This window comes from Vipera berus (assembly GCF_964194415.1).
Source record: "Vipera berus genome assembly, chromosome: 5".
In the NCBI taxonomy this organism is placed as follows: Eukaryota; Metazoa; Chordata; class Lepidosauria; order Squamata; family Viperidae; genus Vipera; species Vipera berus.
Window position 1 is genome coordinate 44,011,771 of NC_138207.1, and position 22,532 is coordinate 44,034,302.

At 36.6% G+C, this 22,532-nt stretch overlaps 1 protein-coding gene across 1 annotated transcript in view; it reads right to left on the bottom strand.

The window, feature by feature from the left end:
* The window catches only part of HS6ST1 (heparan sulfate 6-O-sulfotransferase 1), a 190,213-nt gene that overhangs the window by 20 nt on the left and 167,661 nt on the right, over positions 1-22,532 (bottom strand). The window contains exon 2 of the mRNA XM_081328397.1: positions 1-2,233. This exon is cut by the window's left edge and continues 20 nt beyond it. Coding sequence (XP_081184523.1) covers positions 1,525-2,233 — 709 coding nt within the window. The 3' untranslated portion in view covers positions 1-1,524. The remainder of the gene's footprint in view (positions 2,234-22,532) is intronic.

The window sequence follows — 22,532 nt, forward strand, 5'->3', positions numbered from 1 at the left end:
TCAAAAAGAAAAAAAATGATATGGTATTGTGAAAATTTTTGTTTAATAAGTACAAGACTTATAAAATCAGAGCTTGAAGTGAGAATGACTGAGCACTTCCAATTTTACAAGGGTTCCTATTTGCTCAAAAATAAGAAAGCAAGTCAGACAGGTAAACTCTCCTTCAAATAAGCGAATGACTTCATGGACACATCCATGCAGGATTAGTTTTTAGTAATGGTATGGAAGTACCACAATTGTGGGATTTTTTTTTCCAATTTTCTCATCTGGCCTAAAGCCTTAGTATCCTCTTATTATCGTACTCATAAGTCTGCTTAGGTTTTCAGCCCAAACATGATCAGCCAAGTCGTGCCATGTGCTGATGCAATGCAATGTCTTAAATTCAACATCAGCACTCCAATAAATAGTGGATATTATCCAGTGAAAATTAGTTGCATCTAAATCTCCCTGACATCAATCAGTGGAGCTGAATTACTTCATTAAATTTTAAGTTAGCCTCATTTGATCTAGAACTTAAAATGATCTAATTTTTATTGTATAGCAGTCACTATACAGCAATGGACAATATGTAATGCCAAATAATGAACAATCACTTTGAATAATAACTGTGTCTTATTAAATCAACATCCAACCAGAGGGAAAGAATATTTTCCATAATGAGCAGAAGAACAACCAAATGATAATTTAGAGTTTGCATAGGATATGTTGGCCTCAGTTGATCATATTCTTTTAAATTTATTGGAGTGATACATAACCAGTCTTTCTCTAGGAAAAGATTTTTTTATCATTTTGTGATGAGGTCACTTACAGTTAGTTTTACAAGGGATTTAATTCTTTCTTTAACAAAAGCTGAGAAAATGTACACAGATTCACCAGTTGTTTTGGTAGAGTGTGAATGTATGCATGCAAAACACCAGTGCCATGTAATCCAAACTTCAGTCCCCAATTCGTAGTCCAGGCTTTAATCTGTTTGCTGAATGTTTCTATTCTCTATTTTTAAATTTTCCTTTTAGTTTGACTGCTGTTGGTTGTATTCTGCCTTTGTTTTAGCCATGATTTCAATCTGAAGTCAAGCAGCTGAATCTGGGACCAAGTCATTGTGTGGCAGGTTCACTGCCATTATTATGACGTTCATCACTGAACATCTCACATAGAAAAGGGAGGAAGAAATTGATTCTTTGAAGCTTACTTGCTATTGCCGATGGAGAAGAGTGGTATAAAGCTGCTCTCTCTGTCTAGATCTGCATCTAGGAGATGAAATATGAGGTGTTATTTGGCCTCAGTTCTAAGGGACTACACTTGTGCATTTTAAACTCTGAGCTCACTAGGACTCTTTTTTATTATTTTTATTTTGTTTTATTAAGAACCCCATTGGTCTTGTAAGAAACAGTAAAAAGACCCTTTGCTTAAAGAAGCATTCTACTTTCTGTTTTACAGACTGTTTTAAATAATTTTTTTTAAATTCCATGTTCTTTTGTAATGGAAACACTAATATCTTGTTTTTTGTATAAAATTCTTTCAATGCTACCACTTCTCTATAATATGGCTCATGTAGTCCTCGGTAGGCAACCGTCCTTGTTCTTCGGTCTCTTCCCTGGGAAGTGCTTCATTCGATCGGTGAAGAAGCCTTTCTTCCCGATTCTTTATTCTCTGCTCCATCCTTTCCAGCTGCCTCTTGTACTGATAGCGCTGTTGGAAGAGGTCTTTTGCATAGTCGTACAGCTGCATGTCCAAGTCATTAAGTTCTTCAATCCTCCGTATGGTCTTGGTGTCCACCTCTACTCCACCTGCTCTTGTGCTATTATACTGCATGAATGGCCTGATAAATTTTAGATTGAAAGTTCTCTCAAACAAATACTGGGTTTTTCTCTGGAATTCTGTCAAGCCAAAAAAGGCCATGTCTCTGAGATTTTTCTTGGCACTTTCCAGCAGTATCTGTGCTCGCTTGTTTTCTGGTATGAAGGACATATTATAGCAGCCTACCAAGCTCAGATCAGCCAACATCCTCACTTGGCGATTGTTAGCTAAGTTATATGGGCAATCCATGAACTCCTGAAGAGTGCAGCCTGACCAGTCCGTGCCTTCATAGCACGATGGCAGCTCTTCAGGGGTTGGTGTCCGGCCATCACACATATGCAAGGATGTTTTCCAGGTAGCTCCTCGTTGGACATGCCTCCATTCACTGAGATAACGGGACACAGGATCCCTTAGCAGAGTGATGTAATAAAACTTCCTGTAAGAGAGAAAAAAATGCATGAAAGAATTACAGACTGTACGCATAATTATTTTTACTTTATTATTTATTTATTAGATTTATTGGCCATCCATCTCACCACAGGGTAGCATCCAGTGACAGTTAACAGTATTAATTTGTTTCTTATTAATTTTTAAGGTTTACATTATCTGAATCATACAGATTTCTTTTCCACTAAGCTCCACAGTACTAGTTTCAAGCAGTGCCAACATAATTTAGTATAAATCAATGATCTGTGGTCATTCAACAGTTCTTTTGGCATTAAGGATCAACTGACATTTCATATTATTATACACATTAAACGGGGAATGGGACAATTTGCTGCAGCCAACTCGCCATAGCCAACTCACTGTGAGACAACCTGACGTGGGACAATTTAACAACTCAGTTTAATTATTTAAAATAAACAAACAAAATATTTTAGTTTTTGTCATTCACATTTCATTCTGTTCCTCCTTTTGCATCCTTTTTAAAAATTATTCTATGTCACCCTTTCTTTGATATTAGTGTAACCTTTGTCCCGCAGTGAGTTGTCCCGTAGCGAGTTGGCCATGGCAAGTTGTTCTGCAGCGAGTTGGCTGCGGCAAGTTGGCTGTGATGGGTTGGCTGTGGTGAGTTAACTGTGGTGAACTGGCTGTGGCAAATTGTCATAAATCCCATTAAATGTATATGGCAATAACAAAAACAGGAAACAGAAAGCTACAGAAGAACAAACCTACAATACTTCTCATGAAAAATCACTTGTCATGAAAGGAACACAGGATAAGCAACAGTGGGCTTTTGCCCAATAAATGACAGAATAATCATGATCAGATCCTTCAGTATAATAAAACTACATATTTATGTACCTTAAGAGACCACTCAGAGTGAAAACTAGAAGAATTTTATGATACAATAGAAGAAGCTTTTTCTTTAGTAAAGGCTATGAATATCCCAATGGTTATGGGAGATCTGAATGCAAGTATAACAAACCCCAAGGAAATAATAATCTTGGGGAAGGGAGATCCTCTCCAAATAAATATTGTCAGTGTTGTTCCTCAAGCAAGACCAAAACTTTGTCTATCTTGAACACTTAATCAGGGCAAATGGGAAAACTGATGAAATATCAACACAACTTGCCAGGAAAACATTTAGAGAACTGAATAATACTGTTACCTCAAGGGGAATGGATTTAGATTACGAATGACCATATGTATTTTTAGTCAATTCTCTTTTATGACATGGAATAAGGAAGGGTGAGAACAGACTGATAGTGTTTGAAATGTGGCTTTTAGGGAGAACGTTGAGAATTTTTTTGAATCTTAAAAGAATCTTGAATCTTGAAATCCTAGAGATGGTACAGAGAAAAGAAACCTCACAAAGGCCATCAAACAAAGAAAAATGTGATATTTGGTACATTTATTTAGCTACAATTATATACAAAGGACCCTGCAAGAAGGAACAGTGGAAGGAAAAAAAGCCAATGACAGTAAGAGACACTTGGATACACATTACAGAATACACAATACACATTGCTAGTCTGAACTGGGACTCGGGATTGACAATCTCCTGGAAGGAGAAGATACTTGAATTGAACACATTAAATTATGCAATACTGCCCAATAAACATAGCTTAGATAACTTGTGCTTCAGATAGACAGAGCTCAAGTAACTTCCAAAACTAGATGGATAAACTCTAACCTAATTTTTAATCAATTAAAATTCTTCCAATTTTCTGTTCACATTGTGATCTTAATAGATTAATAGCAGGCACAATATTGAAAATGCATGATGTTAAAGATAAGCTCCCCAAATTACAGTGTTCTGTTCTATTTTATCAAAGCTAACTTTGATAAAGAAATAATATATTTTCTAAAATGCATATGTTCTGAATTATTAATTAATTAACTAAACAGTATATACATGCCAAGTATGAGAACCAGTATGTGGGGTGGTTAAAGTGCTGGATTAGGAGTAGGTGGACCTGGATTCTGGTTCTCCCTTAGACACAGAAGCCGGACTCTTTTAACCCTGCACTGGGAAGTTGAAAAAACATCCCAGAAGAAGGAAATGGCAAATCGATTTTGTGGTGTTGCCAAGAAAGCTACAGAAATAATATAAATATGATAAATCAATAACATGTTTTAAAAATCTGTCTGTCTGTCTGTATTGCCTTCAAATCAGTGTTGACTGCAAGTCCCTGCAGTTTTCTTGGCAAGGTTTTTCAGAGGTAATTTGCCACTGTCTTTTTCCTAGGGCTGAGAGTGAATGATTGGCTCAGGATCACCCGGCTGGCTTCTTGTCTAAGGCCGGTTTAGCATTCACTGACTTGCTGGTGTTTAGCCTGGTGCCTTAACCACTACACTACACTACTCCATGAAATTAGCAGGACTCATGATAAACCCTTTCCACACCATAAAACATACCAAGATATACAGGCCATAATTTAATCAATTAGGCCCAAAGCAAGGTGGAATTAAAAAAATACCAACTGATTTACAGAAAGCAAAGAGAGTGGGTACTACACGTATCCCCAAAGGATGTATGTTTCAGAGAATGGGAATCCCTACAGAGGAGACCTTCCATCTAACTGAAGTCTGAATTGCTGCTGCAGTGAACTCAAAGTCTGTGTTATCCTGTCATGCCAGGATTGCTATGCCAGTCATCTGGCTGTTGTATTTTGAGCTAATGTCCTGAATCCAATGTTTTATGTCTGGTATCACTGTATAATTTGTCTTGTATCATTGACTGAAATTTTCCAACTTTCTTTGCTCCGGCCCTGCTCTAATAGGTTTCTTTTCTGTGGCATTCAATAATGGTGAGGCAACTTTAAATGATTATGTTCAGGAGCTCATAATGAGAGCTCTTACAGCTGCTTACCCAAGAGTATTCCATATTCATGCTCCAGTGGAGACACTATAAATGCCCACATACACTTGCTTTCTTATTTATATTTAAGGAGAATAACAACCAGTATTTTGTTTTTAAAAAACTCTACCTTTATAAACCTTTATACAAGAAAATCAAACAAACCACTACCGCCTATATAAGGCACAATTACTACTCTATGCATAATTACTTTGAAGGAAACAAAATAAAATAGGGGAACCACTTCACCCTAACTTCCATCCACTCCATGGCTTTTCTATTCACTGAAATCTTATTGGTTTAAAGACTTTCCGTCAAAAGATATATACTGTATATAATTGGACAGAAATACTTTTTATGTGGACTGATAGCAGAAAAAGTTTAAATTCCTCTCCCCATCTTCCATAATCCTAAAGGTGCTCAGGCCTACTACTACTGCTATTCACATAACAAGAAACCATCAAAATATAGGCGTAGCTTGAGTTATGACCACGGTCATTCAGACTTACAATGACTCTGAATGAGTGGGACTTACAATGGGTCCTGGAGTTCTGGCTGTCCCAACATCTCTGCGGATCCCATGTAATTGTGATTTGGTGCTTGCAGTCACTTGACTGCAATTTCTGATGTTCCCTGCCAACTTTCAACAAGCAAAGTCACTGAAGAAGCTAACAGGAAGTCAGCAGTTGGGAGCATGTGAGGTCCTTGCTTAAAAACCTGCATAATTCTTGTTTAGTTATGGCAACTGGGACTGTTTGAAGACATTTCATTTCTTATCCAAGACACTTCTTCAGCTCTGACTGACTTTCAAAAGAAAGCATTTGCATGTATAATGGTGAGGCAAGGTCAGACAGGTTTCCTAATTGATATAACCTGCATGAATATACTTACGCAAACACACACAAAAATAGGATTGACAAGCCCCTGGCTCCTATGGGCACAGCTCTGGGGCTTCCAACTGCTAACCTTCCACTGTTAACTTCCATATCACTATCGACTTCTTTCCAGAAAAAAATGCCCTCTCTGTAGGGGTTGTTCATAAAGAATAATGTGATTAACCCACCTTTCTCAGTACTTACTCAAAGGGCAGACTCTGAAGTTAAAATCCTTTAGAATTGGTGGGCTGATTCATTAATGAAATTAAAGTATATTGAGATGTAAATTGAAGGTAGGAAATTATGGGATTGGAAGATAGAGAGGAAGGAAAAGAAAGAGAAGAATTAATGAAATAATTCAAAACATTTTCTCTCAGCTAGGCATGTATACACAAGAACAGAATAAAATCAAATACAGAATAATAAAATAAATCAAAGATATTAAATCTAAAATCTTAATCAGCATCCGGCTCTATTTTTCTCTAGATTTTTTGCATTTGTTCATCTATTCAAATTCCAGGAAATTTAGAATTGGAGTTGCTTATCTGGTTTTGTGCCAACCAGGAAAGAAATTCTCTACTCTACCCTATGAGAGAAAAGGAACAGGAAAGAAAAAATGGAGTTGCCTACCTGAGAGAAAGGGAAAAATCTTTTAATTCTGACTTTGATGACCTCCTCTCTCTTATCTAGATTGACAAGTTAGATTTGATTGATAGATTAAATTGATGCTTTCTTTTAATTCTTTCATATCTCTTTCTCTTGGGATAGGATTTCTTCCCATCCACTTTAGTACATCTCGCCAAAGAAGATTCTTGCCAGAGGCCAGTGGATTCTTTTCAATTACAACTACCATCTGCACAATTGAGTATGCTATGTGAGGATGATGGGAACTGTATTCCAACATCCTCTGTGGAAGTTTTGTAACAGTGGCTTTGTAAGGCATGGTATTCTCCAAATAACCTTGTTTACCTGAAATAATGGCAGTGAATTTAACATAATCCACCAGAAGGAAAAATGTGACCACATTGATTTGTGCTTAGATTGTAAGCCGCCCTAAGTCTTCGGAGAAGGGCGGGATATAAATGGGATTAAAATAAATAAAAAAATAAAAATAAATAAAATAAAACCCTCCCATTTTAAAGATAAATTGTTTCGGGGACAAAAATCCTAGGTCTTATTGTTACAAGAGTTAAAAAGAACATTTTATTTAAGTATGCATTCAGATTTTTTAAAAAGAATGAAAACAAAAAACTTGAAAATATCTTAATAGTGTAGCTTTTGCTGGTTTTCCAACACTCATCAGAGATATAGATGAGAAAATAGTCTCCAAGAGAGAAGCTTTTACTAAGTGTTGGATTCAGAACACTTAGCTGGAAGTGGATTTTACCACAGCTTAGCAGAAGAATGGCATTTCAGTCAGTTAAGAGTCATAGCAAGGCACTGAATCTTGCTCAGCATTGGAAATCTTTCCAAATGTAGGAACTTGAAACCAGACTTTCAGTTGTTCCTTTCATCCTCTGATAAAGAAGGCATCAATCAATACAGGTTTTTTTGCAATGGCATGAAAATATGTTATTGACAAGCCAGGAAACCAGACAAAGCATTTCCAGAAGATTTGGAAATCATCCAAGAGTTAGCATGAACAGGTTGCTTGGCAACCACATACCCAAATTATCCAATCTCTCTCAATAAACTCAAATGTGCATTAACCTGAGCTTTTAAATCCCAGTAGGCTTAGGGAGATGGCAGCAGGAAATTTACTCAGACCAGGAGGCCTCTGATATTTAGAGTTTCAGAGAAACTGCATTGAATTTCATTCATTTCAAGACCTGTGACTTGTGTCACAACCAACTCAGAACAATGTAAATGCAGCAGGGTTACTATGCTACAATTTGAGAACCTAGAAACCTGCTTTCTACCTAATGAGAACTATTATACTGGCTTGGTCCCCATATTTCAATAAAACGTGGTTTATCTCATAGCCCATATAATTGGCTAGCTTTACATATAATGCTAAACTATAAATCACAGTTTACAAATTAGCAGTCTTTGTGTTGCAATATGCTCAGATTCTTTCTGACTGAACTTTTTTGGCATTGTGATGGAGCACCTCCAAGCTGAGATTAATGTGTATTAAAACTTTGTTGGCTTAATCACAATTTGTTGAAATTGGCTAGGTTCAGACATATGTAGCTGTAAGCCATGATCTGCAATCAATAATGTCTGAGTTCACATATTACACTAAGCCAAAAGTGAACAAATCACATTATGTTGTAGTACAATGTTCCCATTTCCCTTCTGCTCCTAATTACACATATTTTAGGCATGTGTGATTATGAAACCTGAAACAGGACAGTGGGAAAGTTAGCAAGAAGGTACAAATTCCAGGTAGCTTGCATGCAACTCCGCAGGCAGCTAAGTGACTGCTGCTGGGTAGGGAGGGCATGAAGTAGTGTGAAAGGATGTGAGGGAGGCATGGGGAGAGTTGGAGAGTGTGTGTGAGAGTGCATGGGGAAGGCATGGCGATGGATGCAAGGGTGCATGAGAGTGTGCGGAGGTGCGCAAGGTACAGGAGTATGTGAATGGCCAGTGCAGGGCAAGCACACAAGGGGTGAAGGAGAGAGTGTAAGTAAGTCTTACCTCAGCAATTTGCAACCTTTTCTGAGGGCTTCCCCACTAATTTTCTGGGGAAGCCAGCAAGGAAGGTCACAAATGGTGATCATATGATCACAGAGTGCTGCAACTGGTTGTGTAAGCCAGTTGCCAAGTGCCCAGATCATGATCACATGATCCATGGATGCTGGGACAGTTGAAACTCTGGGGTGTAACCATATTCACTCAGCCTTGTCGTAACTTCGAACAGTCACTGAACAAATAGTTGTAAATCAAAGTCTACCTGAATTAGTAGAATATTATAATATATGCCTGGTAGAAGTCAAGATAATAAAGGTGGGATATAAATTAAATAAATAAATTTATAGATAAGTAAGTAATTTATCTCTATATCACAGTCTACAAAGCAATTATTTAGACTACAATATTTATTTTTGGAATTCATGGTGTCTGATTAATGATATAAGCAGCAGCACTTATCCTGGCTTAAGACTATGCAAAATTCTTAATATACTTTAGGGCAGGGGTCCCCAACCCCTGGTCTGTGGACTGGCATAGGTCCATGGCAACTGGGCCGCGCAAACAAGAGAAGCCCTATCCACAGAATTCAGGGAGCATGCAAAATCACACCCCCTCCAGTCTGTGGAAAAAACTTTCTCCATGGAACTGGTCCCTTGTGCCCAAAAGGTTTGGGGCCACTGCTTTAGAGCAAGCTTCCCTATGTTGTTTTTTCTCCCACAATAAGAAACATAGAAGGGAATTTCTTGTTGCTTTACTTATTTTGTTCTTTGGTTTTAGATAAGCAATCAAGGAAATTATTGTGCATTGTGATTGATTCTCACTTCAAATTTATCCTACGTTAGGCATGGTATCATTTAATAAAGAATGGTAAATGATCTATGAAGAAAAGAGAAAAAACAAAAATCAGACAGCCTACCAATTTAAATGCAATCTCACACCTGGTATATAAATATAGCAATCTTCTAAAATATGTCCCATCTTTTTTAAAAAAAATCTTTGACCCAATTAATCTTTTTTATATGCTTGTGTATTCCAAGACCATAGAGCCATATGCCATATGAAATCATACACGATGGCTGGGAAGAAACAAGAAATAACCAATTCCCAGTAGATAGAGATGTTGAAATGTTGAGAAGATAAATTGCCATGAAGAAAATAACTAAAATGCCAGCTGATACCCTTAATTGCATTATAACTGTATGCCAAGGAAAATGTCTGACCGGATACACGTTAAACATTAGCAGGTATTATTACATCGAGGAGATATTTTAGGTACATTCCATAGAGCACTGATGATCATAAAGGTTATTCTGTCAGAATAGCCTGCCAAGAATATATCTGGAATATATTAAGAAAAGGTTATATTTGCAACTGTTTGCCACTGTTGCACCTTTTGACACTGTTTAGTAAATGAGAAGAATCTCAGTTCATTATGGTCTCATATTATGTTATAAATACTCTAAATAAACAAGTAGGTAATAAGTACATATACAAAAATATACTTGATAAAAGTTAAATTCTCTAAAGTCTCTCTTATCTTTTGAAATTACAACATTAATTTCCATTTTTTTTCTCCACTCTCTCATCAACCACCTTTTCTATTTCAATATTACACACTTACCCACATACATAAACAAACAATTGGTAATAAATAAATGTGCTTCCTCTGAGAAAGTGCTCATTAAAATCTTGGGTTACTTGATTTTGCTAGGCACAAAGCAACAATCAAAGTAACTATTGTCAGTAAAAGTAACACATTTTCCTTATATTTATATTTTCCTATTTGTGCGATTATACAAAGCAAAGGTTGCCACAAAAGTGAGAAGAACCATGTCCTTTTTCTTTAGGTCATGACAAAAATACATTCAGCCTCTCTCCTATGGCTTTTTAACATTACCAGACGTCACTGACCTATGCATATTTAGTGAATAGTGATTTACTGGTGCATTTTTCTAAAAGTCCATTTAAAACACCTGGCAGCATTAAAAATTTTTTTTATGATATGAAATGTTAAGCAGTTTCATGAATGGACTCTTCTGACACAGATCATATCCTGCTGAATACTTTCTGAAACTGTCATAGGCCACATTCAGTCCAGTAGGTAACATTGGTCCAGTTGCTGTTTGTATAGCAGCAGGTTAAAAGGTTAAAGTGGACAATAAGGGCAGCATTTTTTTCTCTGTTTTAAAATAGTATTTATTGAAGAAATATTTAGCAAAATAAAAACCATAAACAAGAACAAAGATAATAGAGAAAAATAGTATATAGTTAAAGTAGAAAAAAAAGAAAGAAAGGAAAAGGAAGATTATTATCAGGTGCCAAGATTCAGGACTAACCATTAGAGACTGCAGCATAGAAGATTTACTCAATTCTATACAGAATTTGGTCAACTTAAATGGCACAGAAATAAGGGTCAATAGAATTCAAGAAGGGCTGGACTTGGACCGCTTGTGAGAATGCAATGTTTTGTTTCCAACCTGGTCTTTTACATGTCCCATCTACACACTCTTTGCTACTAAAACCAAACCTATCCACCTTGCTGATGGTCATCATCTTCTTCCCTTTGCTTCCCCTTTTCCCAGCATTAGCAATTTCTCAAGGGAACTGGGTCTTTACATGCCCAAAATATGATAATTTGAGCACAGTTATTTGCATCTCTAGTGAAAAATCTAGATTGTTTTATTCTTTGATTACTGATGGTATTCTTAACATTTTCCAACATCTAGTTCAAAAACATATATTCAGTGAGAAATTGAGTAGTAAACTGCAAGAGGTGTAAATTCAAAATGGATGTAATGTTATTAATGATTGATTAGAATGCAAAAGTTGAAAAAAATAGAACAACTTAGAATCACAGGAAGATTTGGCTTGATAAAGGCAATATAGCAGGGGCTAGATTAACAGAGGTTTGCAAACAGAATTCTTTATTTCCAACACTTGTTTTAATCAAGATTATTGTAGACTTTCTACAATGAAAGTATGTGGACAGCACTGGAATCAAACAGAGACCACAACAAGTTGTGTCAGCAAACAATGATTTAGAGAAGATAAAATATAAGATCAGTGTAAAGAATAGACTCAGTATGCTTAGATTAAAAAGGAGCAATTGAAACAGATGAGAATTCATGAAAACTGAAACAGAAAAATATTCCCAAAATTTCAAAGAAGAAAGATCCAAGTAGCTTTCATAGCAACCCATCATGATAGCTAGGGAAAGATGGAAGGACGAAAGCCTTGGGCAAAAATAGAGATGAATGTGACTGAATACTGACTTTCAGTGTTAAGTATGAAAGGACAAGGAAGGATAGCTCAGTCAATAATGTCAAAAAATAGAGAAAATAATAAGTAAAAAAAAGAGAGTTTAAAAGAAGATTAGAGAAACTACAGGAAAATTTACAGCTAAGGTAGGATTACTCAAACGTAATCATGGACAAGATCTGACAGAAGCAAATGAGGTTAAAGGAAACTGGAAAGACTATACTGAAACTCTCTAAAAAGGGGATTATAGACTGACAGGAACATTTGTTGGAAGAATTTGGGAACTGACTCCATTAGAAAGTGAGATATGACAGGCAATAGACCAGCTGTCAAACATTCAACCACTTAAAGTTGCAAGAAAAAAACAGCTAGTGTTAAGTGCTAGGTGTTCACAAATGCAAAGCAAAACTATGGCTTAGAGCAGGGGTCAGCAACCTGAAACAGTGAAAGAGCCACTCGGAACCGGTTCCCTCACAAAATGAAAAACTGGGAGCCGCAAAAAATATGTGCGCATGCGCATACATGCAAGCATACACAGAACAGGGTGTTAGGCATATGGTGTTAGCCTACAATGTTGGGTTGAAAATATATCAACCATGTTGTTATGTCTTTAAGAGGTTAATTGGCCAATGGGTGTGTAAGTGTTCTCATGGCCATAAGAGGAAGCTAGGAACGTAGCTTCTCTCTCTCTCTGAATTCACTGATCTCTACTATTACTGTTTTTTGCTCTGCTGTTGGTTTACTACTGTTGTAACCTGAACTGTGTATTGACCTCTGGACCGGTAAGAAGACTTTGTAGTTTGGATTGCTACTTGGACTGTTGCTATTGTTTATGACCTGGACTGTTTATTTTTGACTGTGCATTTTTGTTCTTACACCACCTTAAAGTAAAATACTTTTTGCTTTTATAACTCAGTGTATTCTTGTGTGACTTTTACTGCTCTCAGTGCCCTTCCTTGTCTGTGCAACTCTTTGGTAGCACAAGGAGACCTCTGCACAACAAATTCCTTAACACTGGTTATGGGCCCAGGCCTGTACTGAGAGTTAGTACACACAGTATTCCTAGCTGAGTTTGTGTTAGCTATTTGGTGTAAAATGGCACAGGAACTGTTGTCAGGCATCTCCTGGATAACCCGGTTGGATGGGACAAACTATGTTTCCTGGTCCACGAAATGCTGCTTGCTTTTGCGCAAGGAAGGACTATGGACTGTTGTAAATAACCCACCAGATACTACTGCTTGGGATCCAGATGACGAAGAGGATGCAAAGAAGATAGACGACTTTAAACGAAACAATGAGAAAGCACTTTGCATTATTGGACTAACACTGAATGACCAGCAGCTTGTCCATATTCGTGGTGAGGAGTCTGCTGCTAGGTGTTGGGGCATTTTGCGAAGGCTTTATGTTCGAGACAGTGTGGGTGCACATATACACCTTACACGTAAGCTGTTTAGGGCTCGTCTGCAGAAGAATGGAGATATGCTGACCCATTTAAATTACATGAAGGCAACTTTTCAAGAGCTTCATGAAAAGGAGCTGATTTTTTCAGAGTTGCATCAGGTCTACATTATTCTGTCATCTTTGGATGAGAGTTATGATGGGTATGTTTCTTCTTTGGAAGTCCTGACCAGAGAGGAACTGACATTGACTAACATTACTGGGAGACTGCTGGAAGAGTCCAGAAGAAGGCGTGACAGAGACCAGCTGAGAGAGACACAACCACGAGAGGAGCAGCCATTTACCACTGCTTACAATGTCAAGAAATGTTATTCTTGTGGGGCTAGAGGGCATATAGCCAAATTCTGTAGAAAGGGTAAAAAACCGAATGTGAATAGCAGTGGGAAGGCTAAGAAGGGCATTGGTTTGGCTATTTCTGGTGCACCAACATCCAGAAATAATGAATTGTGGGTTGTTGATAGTGGGGCTTCACAATGCATTACTAAAGTGAAAAAGAGGTTTATTACTATGAAAAACAGCATCCAATATGTTTCACTGGCAAACGGTTGGAGGATGAAGGCCTCTGGTGAAGGTAATTCCTATTGTCCATGCATTGATGAACAGTTACCTATGTTATATATACCTAAACTAAGATTCAACCTGTTATCTGTAAGGGAATTGGTTAAAGTTGGGTTTGTGGTAACATTCAGAGAGGAGCAATGCACTATTGAGAGGAATGGAACCTGTGTAACTGCTAATTTGAAAAATGGTTTATTCGTTCTCACAAGTAACCAGGTTAGTACAGTTAAAGCTAACTCAATATGTGAGAACAAGAAGCCACATGATGAGTGTATACATTTATTGCATAGGCGGCTAGGGCATGTGAACTTTAACTCACTACGTAAAACAGTTGAGTTAGTAGAGGGAATTAAACTGAAGCCATGTAGTAAGTATTTGAATTGCAATGCCTGTAATCAGGAAAAGAGTAAGGCAACTCCTGCCAACAGGTTAAACAGCTTCAAAACAACTGTACCTTTGGAAGTTGTGTTTGCTGATTTAATTGGACCCATGAAACCAAGTTTAGGAGGGTCATGTTATATTTTAAGTATCCTTGACCACTACTCTCGATATGGATTTTGTTATCTGCTTAAGTCAAAGGCAGACACTTTCCAACAATTTGCAAACTGGCTGAAGTTCGTGGAGAGAAAAACAAAGAGAAAGGTTCAGTGCATAATTACTGATAATGGTACTGAATTTACAAACAAGCGTTTTGTTGATATGTTAGAATCTGCTGGCATTGAGCATAAATGTTCAGCCCCTTATAGGCCTCAACATAATGCATTTGTTGAGAGACGTGGGCAAACATTACAAGCCATGATGAGAACCATGTTAAAAGATTCTGGCTTAACAGATAGACTGTGGGGGGAGGCAGCAAAATGTGCAAACCATGTTCTGAATATAGTTGTTAATACTTCTACTGGTAAAATACCATATACAATATGGCATGGTAGAAGACCAAACCTTGATTACCTGCACACGTTTGGCACCCCAGCTTGGGTCCACATTCCTGCACAACTCAGGAGTAAAGGCCAACATAGGGCTAGGCAATTATACTTCGTAGGTTACGAAGCTAACCATAGATCCTATCGTTTCTGGGAACGAGGCACAACTAATGTATATAACAGTTCTAGTGCAAAATTCCTTGAGCACGTTGGTTGGGATAGGTTAGAGCAAGTAACTGTTAATACTGATCCTCTAGTGTTTGAGGACTCCTCTGATAACGTAACTAGTAATGATAATGCATCTCCTGTAAATATAAAAGATGAAGAGGAGATAGGGGAGATAATAGATGAATCAGAGGAAGGAAAGGAGACAGAAATTCAAAGCCCTGTAATTCCTTGGTGTTCAACGCGTATCAGACGTCCACCTGATCGCTATGAAGCTAGTGTAATATGTCAAGTTAGTTCAGTACCTTCTAACTATGATGAGATCAGGATGTATCCTGAAAAGGAACAGGCATCATGGAAAGCTGCAATGAACAGGGAGTTAAAGTCTTTGCAGGATCTTAAGGTCTATGAGAAAGCAAAACTGCCACCTGGTGAGCAAGCTATAAGTTGCAAATGGATATATAAAATAAAGAAGGGTGTAGACGGGACTGTAACCCATAAGGCACGTTTGGTTGCACAAGGTTTTGCCCAAACTACAGAGGATTATGACGAAGTGTTTGCACCCAGTCTGAGGGCAACTACTTTAAGAGCAGCTTTAGTATGGGCGGCTAAAAACCAATATATAGTTAACCATGTAGATGTTGAAACTGCATATTTACATGCTCCATTGCAACATACTATTTATTTAAGACTACCACCAGGATTGACCAATGATAGAGACCATGATTGTTGGGAGTTAAAGAAAAGCCTCTATGGATTGAAACAATCAGGCTATGAGTGGAACAAATGTATAGTAAATGAGTTAAGTGCAATAGGTTTTGTAGCCAGTAATGCTGATCCTTGTTTGTTTAGAAGGGAACACAACGGAGCATTATCTTTTCTTTTATTATTCACAGATGATATTGCAATAATAACAAAAACTGAGTTAGAAGCACAAACTATCATTTCAAGATTGCAAAATAAATTCACAATTAAAAATCTTGGGGAAATAAGCCACTATTTGGGGTTAGATATTGTGAAAACGAATAGGGGTTTTAAGGTGTCACAAGCCAGTAAAATATCCCAGTTATTAAAGAGATATAATATGGAAATGTGTAAACCAGCAAAAACTCCGATGGCTATGGATTTTAAGGACACTAATGTTGAGAGTCCTGTATTTGATAAGACTATGTACCAATCTTTGATAGGAAGTCTTATGTATCTTAGTAATTGGACTAGACCTGATATTTCTTACTGTGTAAACCAATTAGCTAGGTACAACAATAATCCAACTGTTAGACACTGGCAATCAGCTAAACGAGTATTAAGGTATTTGAAGCAGACTATTCACTACTCGTTATATTTAGAGCCAAATCGTGAGTTAATCCTTACTGCATATGCAGATGCGAGTTTTGCCTCTGATACAAGCACTCGTAAATCTACCTCAGGGTTGGCTATAATGTTGGGTGATTCTTTAATTGGATGGAAGTCCATTAGACAAAAACACATAAGCTTGTCTACAATGGAGGCTGAATTTTCATGTCTATCAGTGTTATGTACAGAACTGCTAGTGTACAAACAATTATTGTTAGATATGGGTTTAAATGTAAATGATCCATTCATTGTATATGAGGACAATCAAGATGCGATAAAAATGGCTAATAATGCTGCAGTAAGAACAAGATCTAAACATACTGATCTTCGTTATTTAAATGTCAGACTATGTATCAAAGATAAATTAATACAGCTAGAGTATTGCCCATCTGATGTAAATATTGCAGACCATTTTACGAAGGTACAAAGTGCTGTGAAACACAATGCTAATTGTGAAAGAATGTGCATAAGATTGTAAGAGTTATATATTATTCTACCCAAAGGGGAGAATGTTAGGCATATGGTGTTAGCCTACAATGTTGGGTTGAAAATATATCAACCATGTTGTTATGTCTTTAAGAGGTTAATTGGCCAATGGGTGTGTAAGTGTTCTCATGGCCATAAGAGGAAGCTAGGAACATAGCTTCTCTCTCTCTCTGAATTCACTGATCTCTACTATTACTGTTTTTGCTCTGCTGTTGGTTTACTACTGTTGTAACCTGAACTGTGTATTGACCTCTGGACCGGTAAGAAGACTTTGTAGTTTGGATTGCTACTTGGACTGTTGCTATTGTTTATGACCTGGACTGTTTATTTTTGACTGTGCATTTTTGTTCTTACACCACCTTAAAGTAAAATACTTTTTGCTTTTATAACTCAGTGTATTCTTGTGTGACTTTTACTGCTCTCAGTGCCCTTCCTTGTCTGTGCAACTCTTTGGTAGCACAAGGAGACCTCTGCACAACAAATTCCTTAACACAGGGTTTGACTGAAGAGTGGAGCCAAGGCGAGATATGCACCTACCCTGCATATTTGAATTGATTGGTTGAACTTTTTTAGTCCCACTTTTTTTTTTGACTGCACATGGCAGAGGACTGGGAGCCGCAGGAGATGGCTGAAAGAGCCGCATGCGGCTCCGGAGCCGCGGGCTGCAGACCTGTGGCTTAGAGACTGGTACATCTGTCTATCCTATAGAAGAGACTTGCAAGTGAAATGCACTAGTAACTGTTTGTTAGTATAATAATGCTGCTCTAATGTCTCAAGCAAAGTTTTGCTTAAAATCTTATGAAGGAGAGTCATATATGGAGAAATGCCAGATGAACAGAAAAGGCAGGATATGAGATCAGATAGCTAAGACGATGGAGAGAGAAAAAGAGAGCAAATAGGAAGTTGACTTGTGCTTTATTGATACAAGAAAAACTTTTGACAATGTAGAACATTCCAAAATGGAGAAATATGAGTAAGAGCTATGCCAAAATGATCGGCAATACTTTGCGTATCTGATGCAAGTACATGATGTATCAGGAAAAAAGTGATTATGCTCACTAAGGTAAGGGAATTAGAAGGAATAGAAAATGAATGGATGTGATCAAAGAACTAGAACACCCTACTGGTTATTACCAAAGACTGGTCAAGATGTTGAACTGCTTGTATATATGTTATCAGGAGACAAATTTGCTACAACAACACCTGGTCCATTCAAATGATAAATTTTTTATTATACAAATAAGATATGGCAAACCTGAGGATTCCCAGTTCCTCACAACTGTTTTGGTGGAGGCAAAAATTAAAATTGCTGCTGTTTTAAACAATCTAGTTTTCTGTTACATCCAAATAGTTTCATTGTATTTTAGATTAATGAACAAATCAGGACAAGAAAGCTTGCATCACAATAATTGGTATATAATGTGCCAAGTAAATATTCTGCTATAGATGATTATTTCTACTCCTATGGAATTCTAAACTCCTATCAGATTATACTGCTTCCACATTTAATAATTTGGTTTCAACACAAGTAAATACTGAATTAGGCAACAATATAGATTGGGTTTCCTCCCTGAACTATGCTGTAATGAGAAAAGGGTGGCTTATGAGAGAAACAAGAGGTAGTAAGAATAGAGGCTATAATAGCCTTCTTTGATCTGAAACCTTCCAAACACACATAGCTCTTATTAACTTGACCACTGGCTGAATCTAACAGAAATTACTGTCTAAAATACAACATCTGGCAGCACAATTTTCAGAAAGGATAAGACTGCTCAGTTAAGGCCATAATATGTGACCTTAGGTCAAACACTGATTGGATTCATACAACCTATTCAACCATAATGTGATTTGTTTGCTTTTGTTTTATTATATTTATCCAGATAATGTTCTGTTAATGAACCAACTATTGGGATTTGGCATACAACAATTGTGATATATTCAGTTAGCTATGAATAAATGAACCTTGGCTTAGCATGATTTAATATAGGAGTCAGGCCATTTTCTTTTAATCTTACCTTTCAGGGCACTGAGAGAACAGCATGGTGAAAAACCTATGGGTACCATGCAAGTTGCCCAAAATTCAAAATATCAAAGGAAAAAAAATCAGAGAAACAAATCAGTAACAAGAAGGACAGTTTATGGGAAGTGTAGAGAGATTTGAGTCATCTCTCTTGTTTTGCATGACTTCTTTAATGATCCTAGGTAACAAGATTGGTGGCCCCCAGGGGGAGGGCGTTCTCTGTGGGCGCGCCAGACCTGTGGAACCGCTTGCTGGTTGAGCTCCGGATGGCTCCCGACCTGCGCTCCTTCCGGTGTGATTTAAAAACTTATTTATTTGAACAATCTGGCCTGGTCTGATGGGTTTGGGGTTGGATTTAGTTTTAAACACACTTTTAGTATTGTATTATTGGGCATAATTATTTAATTCTTTTTAATCCCTTTTTTAACTTTTGTATTTACATTTTGATATTTATTGCCCTGTACACTGCCCTGAGTCCTTCGGGAGAAGGGCGGTATAAAAATTTAATTAAATAAATAAAATAAATAAATAAACAATCAGTTTCATTTTCTCATCTTTTAAATTGAGTATTAATGAACGGCACCTCTTCTAGGGCAAGTATAAACATCAGCCAGATGTAGATACTACAGAGCGTTTATTATTTACTTATTAGATTCCATTGCAGAAATCTTAGTTGCTGTCATAGTATTAGTCTCTGTCAAATTAAAATATTCCATTCTGTAATAAAACGTAGAGGGAGGGGTGTGGATAAATTTGCCAGATGGTGCTGTAAATCAGATCTTTCCTCTAAGGCTAGGAAATTTTCCTGAATGATTTATTATAAAGCAACAATAATCTGAAATACACAGTAACGCACAACAGTTAAGACAGCTGTTGCAGTGGTTTAAGAAGGGAGGACTGATCACCACAAGTGGACAAATTTTCTAAATAACATTGTCTAGGAATCTGCATGCAGACTAAGTAAAATGAATAAAAACTAAACTGTAGTGAATTAAGATCCACATGAACCTTCTTTAAGTGATTGATGAAGGTTTCTGCCAAGGCTTGGCAGAAACAGTATTGTATCTCTTGAGAAGTGGTACTAATCTTTTGGTAGAAGCAAGATGCAGACAGAGTAACTAAAATGGATAAAAGCTAAACTCTAGAGTTTAGTGAATTAATATCCACATGATCTTTTTTAAGTGGTTGATATAAAAGAGATGAACGGACCAAAGCTTGGCAGAAACAGAATTGTAATTCTTGAGAAGTGGTACTTATCTTTTGGTAGAAGGAAGATGCAGACAGAATACAGTATGTGGAGATACACTTTGCACTCTAGAAGTCAATGAAACCTGTCACTATGAATGATAACAATAGGAACAACCAATAGTCGTGTAATCTAGGCAAAAAGCACAGATGTGTTTTTTAATCAGCCAGTCAAAGTAAAGGGACATATCTACAGAATTTTCAAAACAATGGCTGGAACGATGCCTTAAAAATGTCATGGAAAAATATGGGACTCTTTCAGAAGGCAAATAGATATAAACAAACTGAAAACTGATCCTAGCAAAGGTACTGATTAGTAGAATAACAAAAACCGTTGCTTTCTGAAAGAATAATACACTACAGAAATTATACTAGTTTCCTCCTCCTCTCCTTTCTTCTCCCTCCTGTTCTTTTTCCTCCTCTTCCACAGAATATTTAAACTTCATTTGTTTGAAAATACCAATATATATTTCTGTCTGGAAATTAAAGCTTACTTCCAATTTTGAACAGAATATGGAATATCCAATTGCTTTATGTCATCTGATACCCTGTATTCAAGGCATCTAAATCAACCAATGTCAGATAAATAAATTAAATAATATACATTGTTCAATTTACGAATCATCACATCAAAGACTCTTCTGAAACACAGTGGCAAAATTGAGTACGGTAGTTAAATAATTTTAAGCACAGTGAAGGTTGAAATACAGAAGTGATTAATTCAAATATTTGTTCTTTTAATTTTAAATAGTTTTGGATCACCTGTATGGAATAAAATATCTGCATGATATTTAATGAAAACCAGAGCAATATAATTTACTCAAATGCCAACTCTTTCTATAGACATTTTGAAGCAATATGTGCAATTTCTTAACAGTTATTGTTCAAAACAGAAAAGAGAATGATGCTTTTTGTTCAACTGCATAAAGATATTTCATGAGATTTTTTTCCTTGCCTTACTTGCAATTCATGGGCTTATATAATTATTGAACAGATGCAGACCAGCTGGCTGATGCTGGTACAAACTTGCTGGAAAAAGGAAGGCTGACAATGTGTAATGAATTGTAAACAGATTATTTGAATCCAGATACTGATATTTCTATCAATAACTAATTTACTCCCTTGGTCTCACAAGTTCTAGAGTATCACAAATTTCCAGAAGGTAATTTTCTTTGTTTTTTATTATCATATCCTGACTGTTCATTATTCTACACTACACTACACACAAACAAACACAGACACAGACACACTATTTGTTGACCTTGACTGCTGGCTTGATTCTTAATATATCAAAAGAACATTAAACTATGGCACTGATGATAAACTATAATTACCAAAATACAGGGCTTTTTTTCTCATAGAACGCTCAGGAGTTCCGGCACCTTTTTCGGATGGAACCTTGTAGGGTAGGCAAGGCGGGTTGTATGACATGTGTGAGTTCCGGCACCTTTTTCTTTTACAAAAAAAGCACTGTGTGTGTGTGTGTGTGTGTGTGTGTGTGTGTGTGTGTATATATATATATGTATGTATGTATGTATGTATGTATGTATGTATATATATGTATGTATGTATGAAGAGTATTTCAATATATGATTATTATGGAAAGATTAATATATGCACAAAGATAGAAAGATTTGGCGTTACTCACCATAGTAGAATGATTGGTGAAATTTGCTGAGATGGACAAATTGACTTCTTTGATTAGAGAAAAGTAATTACTGACATTCATCAATGAATGGAAACCAATTATGGACTTTTTGTGCAAGAAAGAAAATGATTTTTGTGATTTATGGTTTGGATGATAAGAAACAATAGGTTAGAAAAATAACTAAATCATGATGAAATTGGAGTCATTTGATTAGAAGTGTATGTGATGGGGATAATGGAATATATATATAACATATATGTATGTTAAATGCTTGTTAACTATTTAGATTACCTTGCTAGGCCCCAAACATGGGACAAATCTTTATTTCCTGTTTCAGCCTAACCGAAGGCCATCCATTAAGTTTTACATATATATAAAAATATATATAAAATATATAAAAATGAAATCTGGACAAGATGATGATATTCTTTCTCTCTCTCACACACATACACACGCACATATAGACAAACTCACACAGAGAATCAAATATTTTGACATAGAACCAAATATTCTGACGTAGAATCAAGTATTATTAAACCAAAAAGCCATCATACATAAGCCACTAAAATGATTTAGATTCGGTGCTAGCTATAGGATATGTCAAAAGGTAACTTAAAATACCGTTACTCAAGCAAACATCCACTAGATGGCACTTTTGTTACTCTGATAATCAGAAGTGAAATTGCACGGTGGGAACACAGTCCAGTACTTTTCCAAGAGTCAAAAGACTGTAGCATTTTATAGTAACACAATGCATTTCCTTCAGTTCTCATGGGGTTGGTATGTGTCTTACATGGTAAGGTCACAA